General features: G+C 49.6%; 2 protein-coding genes across 9 annotated transcripts in view; one reads left to right on the top strand and one right to left on the bottom strand.

Moving 5' to 3' along the window:
* Window positions 1–2956: 2956 nt before the first annotated feature.
* Window positions 2957–10738, bottom strand: SEC22B (SEC22 homolog B, vesicle trafficking protein). The gene is made up of 5 exons (XM_062004227.1): window positions 10556–10738; window positions 10146–10255; window positions 4946–5106; window positions 4479–4625; window positions 2957–4152 (listed from the first exon to the last, which is right to left on the bottom strand). Exons 1-5 carry the CDS (start codon window positions 10628–10630, stop codon window positions 3998–4000), a joined length of 648 nt encoding a protein of 215 aa, XP_061860211.1. The 5' UTR covers window positions 10631–10738; the 3' UTR covers window positions 2957–3997.
* Window positions 10739–11035: 297 nt separating this feature from the next.
* LOC104557891 (phosphofurin acidic cluster sorting protein 2) overlaps window positions 11036–14574 on the top strand; it is an 80820-nt gene continuing 77281 nt past the window's right edge. For 7 of the 8 annotated variants that reach the window (XM_062003441.1, XM_062003448.1, XM_062003447.1 and 4 more), the window contains exon 1: window positions 11036–11212. In XM_062003441.1, coding sequence (XP_061859425.1) covers window positions 11085–11212 — 128 coding nt within the window. In that variant the 5' untranslated portion in view covers window positions 11036–11084. The remainder of the gene's footprint in view (window positions 11213–14574) is intronic. The other variant, XM_062003449.1, reaches the window with a different exon arrangement.

A 14574-nucleotide genomic window follows, 5' to 3' on the forward strand; every position in this document is an offset into this window, starting at 1 on the left:
CAGGGCCTCATAGACACAAGGCCACCCAGGGGGTGCCCAGGCCTGAGCTGAACAGTGGCAGCAGCAAACGCAACGAAACCCATCAGCTTCTCTGAGCTATTGCTCTGTGAGGAGTCTCGTCACCTGTGTGCTCCTATGACGAGCAGAGCAGCTCTCAGTGCACCTCACATCATCCTCTTTTCTTTTGCAACCTGCTGCTCTTTTCCCATGCCCTGTGCCAAGGGTTTCCCAGTGGCAGTGGCCCAAAGAGAGCCCAGCTGTGCTGCCCAAACCCCCTTGAGACGTGCTGCAGAGGTGTCAGGATTTTGTGCTGCCCCCAGGTTCTGCTTCCCTTCTGCACTACACATGCCAGGCATGGGACAAACCTCCTTGCTCCAGAGCCTCTGGAGGCAGAGGGGCAGCTTGGATACAGCACTGAGATGGGTGTTGGCTAGGAGGTGACTTGGGCAAAGGCCCTGTTGGGAAGCAGTCACCCAGCTGGGACACAGCAGCCTGGCTGTGGGAGACAATGAGGCCTGGAGGCACAGCATCACGTGGCACTGGCTCAGAACTCATGGGGATGTGAGCCCAGGCCCGGTGAGGCTGTGGCTCTTTGGGGAAGGCCATGGCATTGCAACGAGGTGGGGGTGCCCTGAGGACAAGTCTCTGCAGCTCTGGGAAGGGCTCTGCACCGTGCAGGCACTGCCATCTGCAGGCAGCGGCTCCAGGGACGGCTCTGGGCCTCTGCCAGCACCGTGACAAGGAGTTCTCATTGCCGTGCTGAGGCCTCATCTGGAGTCCTGTGTCCAGTTCTGCGCTCCCCAGCTCAAGAGGGACAGGAAACTGCTGGAGAGAGTCCAGTGCAGGGCGACCAAGATGAACAGGGGACTGGAGTATCTCTCTGATGAGGAAAGGTTGCAGGACCTGGGGCTATCCAGCCTGGAGAAGAAAAAACTGAGGGGCACCTTATCAACACTTATCAGTATCTAAAGGGTGGGTGTCAGGAGGATGGCAGTGACACTTTTTTCCATAGTGCTCACTGACAGGACAAGGGGTAATGGACAAAAGACAAAAAGTTCCACTTGAACACATGGAGAAACTTGTTTGGTGTTGAGATGAGGGACCCTGGCCCAGGCTGCCCAGAGAGGGTGTGGAGGCTCCTTCTCTGGAGGTTTCCAAACCCACCTGGACGCCCCCTGATCAAGGGGAATCTGCTTTAGCAGGGGGTTGGGCTGGATGATCTCTAGGGGTCCCTTCCAACCCCTACAATTCATGGATTCCCAGCCAGCAGCAACACAATCACTACAGTCCTCCACACCCCTCAGGGTCACCCACATATCCCTCAGGGCTGCACCCACCACTCACCTTGATGTCACACACCAGGACGGAGTCCTGTCCCTGAGCCCATGGGTGCTCAGCCAGCCCAGCTCCCCAGAGCTGTTGGTTAACACATGGAGAAACTAGAAAAGGCTTCTCCCTTCTGCCCCAAGCAGTGGGGTGGAAGCAACTAACCTCAGGTCTGTCTGCTCTGGAGGTACAGTCAGCCCCCAGCAAAGCATGTCAGGCTACACCCACCTCACATAGAAAGAACATCAGCAGCACCTCTGCCCTGTGCAAGGGAGGAAGAGGAGCTCTGTATTTTGAACACAGTCAAGGAGTTGCTTATTAAGTGCTCTCTGGAGCGCTACACTGCACAAGTCTTCCTTGCCTCCCTCTTCAGCCAAGCAGCATTTGCAGCTCTGTTCCCTGTTAATACAGACACACACCAACAGGGGACACAGACTTCACTCCCAGTTTGTTCTGCTCCACCTCTGCCCCAGATGATCAGCATTGCAACACAACTGTCTCCATAAAAATCTGCCAATGCACCCACAAGGCTCTGTCCCTGCTGGGGCTCCCTGCTCACACCCACCAGGCAGAGATAAACACCAGCAGGGAAAGAGACTAGCCAAAGTGTAGTTCCTCTGACACAAAAAGGCTTAGCTCAAACTTCTCAACCAGCTCTGCCTCTAAAAAGGAGGCCTTATCCCAGGTGGCTGCATCTACGGGGTGTCCCAGGAAGGAAAGCAAGTATCTCTGAGACCACAGAAACAAGACACGGGAAGCTCCACACTGCAGAAGGGCTTTTTCAGAAGCATTTACTTCACTGCTGACATGGGGGCTGCTGGAGGCAACTGCTCAGGGAGCCATCCTTCCCTGCAGGAGCATCACTCCTCTCAGTCATGCCAATCCAGCTAAGGTGGGTGTCTGCTTGCCTTTCAGCACCTACACAACACAGACCTACATCACTGGGACATTCGCCTGTTAGGGACACCACTTAAAAGGATTAAAAATAGTGATAATAATAATAATGATAAAGCAACCTACAAAATAACACTTGGAGGCATCATGCAGAAAGCAGATGATTTTAGACTAAGTGGCAGATCAGGTTGGCGAGGTTTATCTGTAGATGAGTGCTAACTGTGTCCCCACCAGCCCAACTGGGTGCTGAACTGGGAAGCGCTCCCAGGCAGGACAACAGGTCTCTGTTTCCTACCCAGTGGCAAGAAATGCTTCCAAGTCACAGCTTATACTTTCAAGATCTTACATACAAGATTATGTGCTTGTAAAAGGTGCTGGGGAGTCCTGAAATTTCCTTCTGTGACACTGTGTGCTTCCTATCAAGTGGCAGCCACTTGAGTGCAGAAGAATGCCTGAGCTGTGGGGTTTCTTTTTCTCTCTTTGTTGAAAATAAAAAGAAAAGTTGACTGGTAAAACGTTATTCTCAGTGCAGGTGGATCCAAAAAACCAAATTAATTAAAAAGAAAAAAAAAATATCACATTACACTGGAAATACATAGACTGGTCCAGAAGAAAGAAGCAGCTATACACTGTTGCCCCATAGTGAGTTTTTCTTCACCTACAGTTTCAACTTCCCAAGTGAGGTAGGGAGAGGGTGACAATAGGAAAAAAAAGTGACGTTTCCAAAAGATTCCACTGTTTTGAAGTTATTCTTTAAAATCTTTCATGTAAAGTTAAAGTATTCCTTAAGCAAACACTGCCTTTTCTTCACAACAACATTCAGAGTTTTGGGTTTTAGGTTGTTTTGGGTGAGGGAAAGAGGGAGAAAGAAAACAAGCATCCTGGAGATGAAATGCTGGCAGTTCTGACACATTTTGGAAGGAAAGCACAGTTATGAAAAGGAACTAAGTAATACAGTGAATTTGCAGATAGAAAGGAAAAATACATAATGCTGACATAGTTTGTGCTGTGCCTGCTCCAACAGCACCACATTCCACACCCTGTTCACATGGAAACACCATCATATACAGCTGTTGGGAGAGGGAAAGTGGACACTTAACAAACCTGTAGTTTAATTTGGTAGGAACCAGTAATACAGAAACCTTTAACTGCTCCTCCTAGCACTAGACAGAATGTATTTTAAGGCATAATTTAACATCCACTTGTTCCTAAAGCGATTTAAAGTGTAACAAGCCATGATGTCAGACACAGAAAACTCAACGATAACTATTCTGACAGAGGTGAAAGCTATTGTATGTACAGTGCAGTCTTTGCCTTCAAACAGGGGAGTCTTGTCTTTAAAAAACAAAAGAAAAATAACTGCAGACCCAGATTCTAAGAAAAAGCAAACATTGCCAACACAAGGAATGTTCATTAGAGTCCAGTTCCCACTAGAGCTACTCACCAGGAGGACGTCCAAGACGCTCAGGCTGAACCGCACTGATTGACTGTTACCAGAGCGTGTCCCCGGGAGGGGGGCAGAGCTGTGGGAGGCCAAACTCTGCAGCACCCCAGTGCAAACTGCCTTAGAGGAAAAGCCTGTAGTCAACAAGCCTTTACACCTATTGTTAGGCTTCACTAAGAGATGTAGTAGTCAAGTGTCACCTAACAATGTCAGGACACTCCCATAAAGGTGATGGTCCTGCGTGGATTCTAATGCACATCCCCTGTGAACAGTGTCCTGCACACATACACCTGCCAGGCTACTGGCTTTCCCTCTTCTGTGGCTGCAACAGACTCACAGCCACCAGAACCTCACATAGACAATCAGCATAATAAAAAACACAGCTACAGCCGCGAGCTTGGCGTAAGTGGAACGCATGTTCAGGTATTTCGCGTCCTGACGGTACTTCTTGGACAAACTGGACAAGTTGTTGGCCTTGGAATCAAGAGCTGTTAAAGGGAAAGGGGAGAGAAGTTAACAGATTAAACCAACCGGATGTTCCCCAAGTGCAGTGGTTCCACACAGCAGCACAGCCTATGCCTATCTGCAGTGCTCTAGTGCTTGTCCTCCTGGGACGAGAGCCACCTTAGCTGCTGAGATGCTGCTCTCGCCCAAAAGAAGCGATAGGACCTGTCAGGTGCTTCAGGATGCAACTGATCCAACTGAAACACCCACCGAGTCCATTGCTTTTCTCAGGAGGTTGGGGGCTTAGCAGTCTTTCCCTCGCACCGAGGGCACAAGGAACCATATGCCCAGCATCAGCTATTCCCTGTACCTGAAAGTGCCTCTCCTCGCTGTAAGACTTCCTCGATGTTGGCCACCATAATCCTCTGCACATCCTGCAGCTCTGTGTTGATGGAGCCTAGGTTCCTCCTGGCCCGGCTATCAATGTAGAGCTTCTTGGTTTTCTGTATGTAGGTATCTGGAAGGAGACAAAGCTGTCAGAGAGAATTTCACCTGAGCTGGAACAGCCTGGCTGCTGAAGGCGTGGGCACACTGCTGAGACAGCCAGCAGGCTGTGTGCAAATACACACTGGAACGAAGCCAAGAGACTTAAAGCAGGAAATCTGAATCAAAGGACATTTACCACTTCTCAATTCTCCTGCTTACAACACATCTTCCTGTAGTGCCAAGAAGAGGCTGAACTGTCCATTCTATAGGCCAAGCTGAAGAGGATCCTCTGGCTGCTGCTCCCTCAAAAGCAAGAAGTTTCCTAACTAGCCACAAAGCGGGGGGCCTCACCAAATTCAATGAAGGAATAAGGCCTGGAGACCGTGGGCACCTTCTTCCCATGCTGCTCATCAAACTCTGAATGCAAGTCTTCTAGATATGCAAAGGCCAGTTTCTTGGGGAATGCAGCTTCACACAGGACCAGGTAACACACTCCTTTCTCAATGATGTAGCTAGAAGAACAGCAGACAGAGCATTAATCAATCAGTTTTCAATCTATCCTATCAAACACCTACCTGTATGCCTTTACTCCTATGAGGCAAGGAGAACTGGGTACAGGGACTTCCAGTTTACCACATCTAGATCAGGTATAAACCTTTCTACAAACTAATGGCTTACTTTTTTCTTTACTTAAAATAAATTTTCCTGTAGCCTGCCCCTATACACATCCCAACAGCCATGAACTTTGACTTCACTGCAACAAAAGTTGGCCTGTGAGTACCACGAGTTTAACAAAAGACCACCAACCAAGAGCTATGATTTTAGAGTAAAAAAGGGAGAGTATCCTCTCACCCTCCTGCAGTCAGGAATGGAGCACAAGAAGTTTGCCAGCAGAGGGGAAGGTGGCCAAGCACAGCACCTCCAAGTACCTGAGGCCCACCAACAGGAAGCTCTGCCCTGAGATTAGGACATGCACAATAGCGTGATCTCAGCATACCAAAAAGCCACACAGTGATTGACAGCTTCTGCTTTCTGTTTTGGAGAGCTGGGTATCCCATCCCTCCCTCCCTCCCCCTAGCCTGTCGGTCATGTGCTGCTATGCACATGCCTGACCTCAAAGGCAAATGGGAAAGAATATTGATGCTAGATGTGTTCTGGTGCCCTCCCCTACAGGTTTGCCATGGGGAGGGTTGACCCTGCTACCAGCTCTTCAGCTGTGACATCAATAGCTCCAAAACGTCCATTGGAACAGGAGCTGCTCTTGCTGTGCAACACTGTTTGGTTTGCTCTGCAGCACAGAGAAGTCCTCTTCATTGCCTCCTCCCACCGCCTCATCCCCGTTGCATCTAACCCGTTATTTGAGGCTCAGTGCTGACCTTGGCTCAGTCTGAGCACCAGTGCCTCCATCAGCACTGAAGCCTTTCCTTACAATTCAGCTGCAAAGCCTACTGAAACAGGGGATAAGATAGGACCAATCTTGAGATTACTTAGGTTATTTAGACTTTGCTACAACTCTCTGCTGCTGCACATTCCCGACTACGTTTTCCTCCTCATTTAACCAATAGAAAAATAAAGGTAACAATATTTCCACCAATCTCGAGTGGAGATGGCATGTGGTCCTGCATACACTTTTGAATGTCTACATTATAACAGAATCAGATCACATCTCAAGAGACCTTAAGAGATTATTGAGCCTAATACCCCTGTCAGAGAAGGACTACCTAGAGTAGAAAACATAGGAACCCATCCAGGCGGATTTTAAGTGTCTCCAGAGAAGGAGACATTTTACAACCCATTTAAATGTTACTTTTGTATTACCTTCTTTTGACTTTCTGCACATTGTCATGATGCAATAACCTAGTTAGCATAAAGATTAACAGTGTATTAAAGAATTGACCCAGTCACAAGGGCATTGTAGTTAAATAAGTAGCTTAAATTTTTGTTAATAGCTTCACCAGGCTTACAAAACAATTTGCCCCTCACTCCAACAGGTTCAAGTGCGCCAAATCAACCATCCTCAACTTGTTTCTGGGCTCAGGAGTAGCTATTTCTCTTGCTTCTATATGGCCTGTGTGTGAATCCCATCAGCCTCCAAATAAAAACTGATCCACCCCAAGCAAAAGAAACTTTAGTTACTATAATAGATTCCAGAAGTGTGTCCCTGTAAGCCTATGCTTTTATTCATTTTTACGTCCCTAAGCTTGGACTGCATCAGTGTATAAGAATAACTCTACAGCACATCACACCTCTGTTCTTCCCTTGCCTTTGGAGACCTGCTCGACAGCTTGGGAGCTGCAACAAATCATCACCCAGAGCTTGATTTATCCACTATCATCAACAGCTGACTTGAAACAAACTTTCAAAATCAGCAAAACTTGTGTCACATATGAATTCTTGCAGTATTCCCTAAGAGCCAGAGCAGCACTCTCCAGATGTCTGAGGAACAGACATTGGTACAGCTCTGTTAGCACTCCTCAGACCAGCTGGTCCTGCCTGGAGCTCTTCAGCTGTATTTTCTCCTGATGTGATGTGCTGGATTTAAATGTGATCTGTCAGCACCACAGACAGCAAGCACACCTCATCTTGTTCTGGATTCAGACAACTTTGTCCATCTCAGTTCAAGATGAGAGCAGAGGTCCTGCACAGCACACACAGACAACGGGCAGATGCTACCCTTTGCCACAGTGAACTCCTGTATGCTCTGGATTTTTGCACGCTGAGTGTAGCCAGCAGGTTTCTTACAGTTACCTTGGATCATTTTGAGAGAGAAAAGCTTTATCTTGTTAACAGTGGCAAAGGCCAAGGGTTGGTTTCAACATGACAGGTATGAGCCACTTCAGCCACTCATCAGCCAAAGGTCAGCTACTGCCTGACTGCACAGCAGCTGGTGTTTCTACACCTGCACAGCCGTGTGCAGTGAGTGCTGCAGCCGAGGGGGTGACACAGCTTTTGGAGCTAAAGCCTACACATCACATTTGACAGGTATCATGTAGCAATGTACCTGAAGGAAAATGGACATGTGGCCCACCCAGACTTTGGTTATATGAGACCATAAGCCACGCAGGCCTCAGATACAGGCCTCAGACTTCAGCTATATCAGACAGTGAACAATGGGCCTGAAGAATAGTCAAGGATGAGTTGCTTATTAGAATATAGATATGAAGGCAGCTGGGAAAGAAACTGTGTAAGCTTAGAATAGAAATTAGATAAAGAATTAGGCAAAAGAATGTAGAAACTGCTACTATCAAGATACTAACATAGTTAAATTTAACAAATCATATTCTGCTATTAAGTGTGTGATCAGAGCATGATAGACTGAGCTATCTAATCATAACAGAATACATCATGTATTTAGAAAATACTAACACATATCATGTGATTGAATGCTAAAATAAACGGCTTCTGCATTGATCATATTGGTCTGACGCGTGGTCCATGGATCCCGTCCCGCGAGGTGGTCCCAGCAGTATCACCTCAGCAGTCAGAATTTAAGCTCCACATTTCTGCAGAACTAGGCTCCTCTCTGTATTGATCAAGCTAAAAATGTTCAACGTCACCTCAGCAAGTTCAGCAACCTCCTTTAGCCACATTTATAACTCTTCCCCCACAAAATGCTCTTTCCTGGTTTGTGCTGCCCTCAGCAGCCAGAGCTCTGGTTTGGCACAGAGCTAAAACAAAGATGTATTGCGTTAACCAACAGCATGACCATCAGTCAGCATTGTTGTACTCCCCTGTTTCCTCCCCTTCCTGTACTATTCTCGTGGGAAGTGTTCTGAGCTGAAAGAATTCTTTTTACATAGGTCCTGTCTTAACACCCCACCTTAAAAGGAGCAGAAGTTGAGTGCTTTGCAGTAGGCAGCTGTCAGCTCCCAGGGAACCTGTCTAGGCACTAATTCAGGACAGGAGTAGAGACACTCCTGTGCCTGCTCATCTGCCAATCAGGTAAGCTGGCTGGTTCTTTGAGATAGCTGTCAAAACAAGAGCTTGCCCAAGTCCTCCCACCTTGTCAGAATAGTGACATTACAGCCACCACTCAGAGGCCTCACTGTCCTGGGCACTCAAGGGTCACAGCCCTCCCAGGCATCGCTTTGCTTGCGTCATGGAAGTGACACAAGAAGGGATTTACCAGGATCTACACAGATTCGTTCCCAGGGTTTCACAGCCAGTCAGAGCTACTCCTGTGTAGTACCAGAGAAACATTGAAAAAGAGAGATTTTAAATTCTAGAAAGTTTCAACTTCCAGGAAGAACACATGGCAGAGCAGCAGTTGCAGTTAACTCTGACAACAACCACCAAACCTGAGAGGAGACAGAGATTTTCAGTCACAGAACCTTAAGGGTTGGAAGGGACCTCAAAAGCTCATCCAGTCCAACTCCCCTGCCAGAGCAGGGTCACCTAGAGTAGGTCACAAAGGAACTCATCCAGGTGGGTTTGGAACATCTCCAGAGAAGGAGACTCCACAACCCATCTGGGCAGTCCCTTCCAGTGCTCCCTCACCCAAACAGGGAACAGCAGCACTTGCAGTTACCTCCACTGACAATCCCCAAACTTGAGAGGGGATAGAGATTTTTAATCTCTGCCTCTACACTATTTTAACCAGGTCCCTCCTCTGACCACGGTAACTCCCTTATCAAGGGCAACCAGAAGCCAAGAGAAAAAAAAGACTTTATTTCTGCCAGTAGCATAACCCTGATTCTTGACAAGATCTAGGGCTTGCTTAAATTCCCAAGCACTATTCTGTTAGTTAATTACAGGCCATGTTAAGAAGCATTTCCTTTCTCAAACATAAGCTTGCTCCCCCATCTTTCACTGGCCATCAGTCCTCCCTCTGTTTACTTGCCTGTTCAGTTCCCTTGCTTTTGATTAGAGAGTAATGATGTCTGACCTGCATTCTCTGTAAGTTTTCATTACTTTACATTCAGGTTCCTTTGTTAGTGTGCTAATGGAGAAACCCAACAATGCTTTTCAGTTCAGAGTTTCTAAACAGTTTAGGAAATTAATAAACACACCCAGTACATTTGCCAGCAATAAGAATCTACCAAGATGAGAGAAAAGCGTTTACCAGGTATTAAGGAAATAATAATATGAATAAAGAAGTCAGAAATGCTCCATGTGCTTCTACACATGAAGATGATGCATGAAAAGGTACAATCTCATGGACACACGAGGGAAAATCTTGTGCAAAAGGATCTCACAGTTGTACTGCCAGACTGTTTTTGCCAAAGACACCTCTTGTTTTAAAAAAAGACAAGACACAATAGGTACAAAAGATGCACTGAAGGTATCTTACAGAGTGCAAGCAAACAGAAAAAGCTTAAAGGGACCAGAACCTGGCTGTTAAATACATGACAGCAGCGCCAAGAAATAACAACTCACGCACCCTCCCCTTTGATTGGTGATTACACCTCAGCTAGCAGGTAAGAGGGGTGAAAACCTCTCCCTTCCTCAGGTAGCCCAGCTTTTCCCAAATGCTAACCCTGGCCCAGAAGCACCTTCACTTATTCCCATGGCAGCAAAAGTCTGTTCCCTCATTGCATACACAAATACTCACTGGAAAGCCATGGCTCCTGCTTCCAGAGTACATCTGGTGGGGGACTGCTCGTTCAGCTTGCGGAAGAGCTGCTTCGCTTGACTCTGGTACTGCTGCAGATCCCGGCCTGACTGAGAAGGGAGGACGGGCTGTTGGGAGCGGCTGCTACCGGAGAACTCCCCCACGCCCGCAGGCAGAGGGGCTCCGAGGGAAACATCGGGCTCAGCCCGAGGACGAGCTGCACCCAGAGCGCTGAAGCGGCTTTCTACCTGCCACCCGCAACCAGCAGGAGGAAAATGATCGCGAGGAGCCGCCCGGCTTGTGCGAAGGGGCTGCCAGAGTCTGTCTGGGCCGCTCCCCGCGCTCTCTTCACCCACACACCGGGCCAGACCCCCCCCCCCCCGCGCTCTGCCTCCCATCCGCGGCCTTACCTGCTCGTCCTCCTGCATAGAGGCGGCCAGGGGGAGGCCATCGGCCACACGGGCGATCATAGTGAGCAGCACCATCGCTGCGGCCCGTCCGGCGCCCGGCCCCGCGCCCGCCGCCTGCCGCTGCCACGGAGCCGCCCGGAAGCAGCCGCTACGCCACGGACACTTCCGGCCGCGACACAGGAAACAGCCCCGGGCGGCAACACCGACGCGACGTCAGGCGACGCGCGGCAGCTGCGGCCTCCGCCTGGCCACGCCCCCCGCGCCGAGCCACGCCCCCTCGCAGACACGCCCCTCTCTCAGCCACGCCCACACAGAACCACGCCCGTGATCACGCCCATGGGATAAGCCACGCCCACTAGCCACGCCCTCCTCACGCCGCGCCCTCGAGACGTCCGCCGTGATTTAGCCCCGCCCACAGCCCCGCCCGTATCCCCGCCCGCCACACGTGACTCGGCACCCCCCGCGGGGCGGGGCGGCGGTGCGGGCGGCGGCAGCGGCAGCCCGGTGGGCGCGCGCCAGGCCGACAGCCATGGCGGCGGCGGCAGAACGGAGCCGCCTCAGCTTCCCTGGCGGTACGGGGGCCCTGGGGCGGCCCGTGCCTATGAACCTCTTCGCTACTTGGGAGATCGACGGCTCCAGCCCTAGCTGCGTCCCCAGGTAACGGCGGGCGCGGACCCTTCCTCTCCAGCGGGAAGCCTCCGGGGGCTTCGCGGCTGGGCGCGGGCCTCCGACACGGGAGGTTCCGCGGGTGGGAACCGCGAGGGCCTGGGGGCTGCGACCTCAGTCCTCCTTTCCCCTCAGCTTTGTGGTCCTTCACTCAATTTTAGGGTCCCTTCTCTCCACCTCGGGCAGTCCCACACCTCACCGTTACCGCAGCGATGGGCAGGGCTCCCCCTGCCCCTACAATAGGTTTCGGGTGAGCGACCCCCCCGCCCCCGATCCTAAAAAGGAAGGAGGGGGCGGCTGCCCCTCTATATCAGGTTTGTGAAGCGGTCCCACAGTGCTTGAGTTGTCCTCTCCACAAAAACTTGGTGTGGAGCCCGAGTTGTTGACAGGGTTGGGGTATCAGTCTCCATCTCACACTATGCGGTATTCCCCGTGCCTCAGTGTCCCATGTGGTTGCCCTCTTAACGGGGCTTTTGCCTGTCAAATGCCTCACATCAATTGTCTTGGGATGGGCATCAATTTCCGTGGTACTGGTTCTTCACCCACTCGCAGTCTGGAATCTTTCCCCCGTCTCTGTTGCGTGTGTGGGAACACGCGGATGCCATCCCTGGCTGCGCTTTTTTTAGCCCACATGGGAGGGATTCCTCTTAGTTTTTAGAAGACTTGTGCTTTTCAAGTCTGGCTTTAACAGAATGCCTTTGAGGATTGAATTGCAGTGAAGATGGGTTTTTTAAGTGCTCTTCTGTCTCTTTTAATGAGGATGCAGCAAGTGAGCAGAAAGGGAACACTCGTTGGGCTGACCTCGCGGGAATGTAAAGCTTTGCAAACCCCCCAAATCCCTCCATCTTCTCTGCCATCCAGATAGCAGGTTGGACTTGATGGCCATGCACCTATCTTGCAGGAATAGGAGCTGCTTCTTGCAACTAGTAACTATCTTAGCTGAAACATCACCTGCAGTCATAGCACTTTGACATTGTGGGCAGGAAGATAGTGTTGGGTAGAAGAAAACCTAAGTTCTGCAGTTGCAGATGATCTTGGTCTGTAGAGACTTATCTGCACTGACAGCACCTTGGTGTATCTGTTGGGCATCAACTTTCTCTGCTTGTGTCTTGTTTAGCTTTTTTTCACTGCAGCAGGAGGTTTTGGAAGGGTACTAGCACTAAGGGAAACGTGTCTGTCTTCAAGGAGTCCCTTTGCTGCAGAAGAGTTGCCTGTATGGGAGGAGCTGGAGGGAGCAGTTGGTGCACTTTTGATTTTTGCACTGGATTCCAGCGTGATTTGCATTGATCCTCGTGGTGTACGGAGGTCACAGAGGCTCTATTGTAATGCTGTTTTGAAACCTGTTCTCTCCGTTGCACCCTGAGCTCCAGGAAGGCAGTTGGGTTTCCATCTCATCCAACCTCGTAACACTGCCTGTTCAACTGAAATAAAAAAACCCCAAATGTCCGTCGCTGTCAAGGACTTTTAGTTCTGCATTATCATTTATGCTGATACTTGCAGATCTGGAAAGAAGCTCACAACACAGCTTGCTTGTTTGCAAATCTGTAGATGACCCGAAAATGTAGTATAAGGACACTGGCCCTGTAGTAGGGAAAGGGGGTACATCTGCATAGGACTTGATGTTTGGGGTTGGTCCTGGGTGCTTGAATTGTGTTGGGCAGGTGAAGAGCCAGGTTGCAGGCAGCTGGTTGAGGTGCCTGGAGGAACATGGGTGATGCAAAGGGCATGTAGGTGTCTGGATTGGATGTCCTGGGGCCTGAGGAATTGTTGGGAGAGCTGAGACAATTAGGACCTTCTAGGAACACAGCTTTTGTATGAGGGAGTTTGTGGTAGCAGTTAGTCCCTCTGGTTTCAGCCCTGCTATTGTCACCAGCCTTGCTTTCTGTTCCTGGGTTCTCTTTTGCTCTAGAGCCCAGGGGGATAAGCAGGCATGGAGCTGCCCTATCTGCTACTGCTGACTGAATGAGCAGGTCTTTCCAGAGCCCAGACGGGACGGGCAGCCATGCAAGAGCTCTGTATGAGGTGCAACATATGGCAGGTCTGCGGTTGTAGCTGGGGGTGCCAAGTGTTTTTTGTTAACCTGAAGTGCAGGCAGGAGCAGCTGAGGTTGCAGCTTCTGCAGCAATGTTAGCATGCACAACAAGGTGTGTGCTGTACTGCATGTGCCCGGCAAATGCTGAATTCTGTAGCAGCAGCAGGAGCGCAGAGCCTGGATGCTCCATTCTTGTATTTCAAGTTGTTTAAGATCACGTCTTGTGATGCTACATTGGATCTGTGCTATGTGTTTCATTACAGGCTTTGCAACAAACCTTTCTGTCAGAGAATGCAGGACTTTGAAAACCTTGAAGTTATACTACTGCCTCTGTATTTTAAGTTCATATTTTAATGATTTTTCCTGAGGCCTAAGGGCATTTGAAAATCTTTGTGTTAAAGTGAGAGAGACCGGAATGAACACTTTTCTGTGGGGGAAACAATATTCAAAATGAGCTTATTGTTCAAGCACACATCTGTTGGGAGAGGAAGGGAGGATGTGGAGGAAAGTGGGCCTTGGTTTCGGGTCAAGGACTGTGGAACTGCTCAGGTCTCTTCTGAGGTTTCCACCAGTTACAAGTTCCCCTCTGGGTTTCAGCTGATACGACAGGCCTTCCTAGTTGAGAAGAGCCTTGAAAGCAAGAGGATTCATGAAAGAGGGGCATGTGCTTGTGGGGGGGAATGTTGCTTCTTTTTGGTATAATAAATCTGACCCCATTTCTAACCCGTTTCTCCTCCAGTCAGCTGGAGCAGGAGGGGCTGGATTGGGAGCAGCACCTGGGGCGGTCTGTGCCTGTGGTACCCTGAATTGTGTGGGTGCATGTTGAGGTGGAGGGGCCTCATGCAGGGTGTGCTTCCCAGATGATGGCTGAGAACTGGACTGTGGGAGGGAGATCTCTAAAGCTCTGCTCTTCAACGTACTCTTCTTTGGTGAGTGATTTACTGAAAGCCTGTTCAGTTTGGGTGGGGTGTCAGTAAAATCTGGAAGGCTGCCTTGGTACATCAGTGGAGTTTCCTTGTGTGAAAAGAAAAGGCCATATCTAAACTTAAAGAAGAGTAATAGGAGTCATAGTGTTGTTCTGCAGCTGTGTTGTGAGTGAAACAGAAGGTTAGGTGGTGTTTTATCCGTGCTCTGGTATCCCTTTCTTTTCTGCCATTTGCAGAAATAGTTTCGTGTTTTCTTTCTTCAGTGCATGGAGCTCCTGGGGGCTTTTGCCATAGTGCTTCTGAAATGCAAGTACTTTCTTTTAGTCATCTCAGAAATGTGACTCAAACTGTCCCACTCTTTGGGTGTAACTGCTACATACCAGAAGGGAGAGATG

Source organism: Colius striatus, chromosome 10 (genome assembly GCF_028858725.1).
Source record: "Colius striatus isolate bColStr4 chromosome 10, bColStr4.1.hap1, whole genome shotgun sequence".
NCBI lineage: Eukaryota > Metazoa > Chordata > Aves > Coliiformes > Coliidae > Colius > Colius striatus.

Bases quoted from the DNA above. Each gene is read 5' to 3' on its own strand.
- SEC22B (XM_062004227.1), bottom strand. From the start codon at position 10,630: ATGGTGCTGCTCACTATGATCGCCCGTGTGGCCGATGGCCTCCCCCTG. The intron at 10,256-10,555 runs GTAAGGCCGCGG...CTCCCTTCTCAG, and splicing joins CTATGCAGGAGGACGAGCAG to TCAGGCCGGGATCTGCAGCA. The intron at 4,153-4,478 runs GTACAGGGAATA...TCCCTTTAACAG, and splicing joins GCGAGGAGAGGCACTTTCAG to CTCTTGATTCCAAGGCCAAC.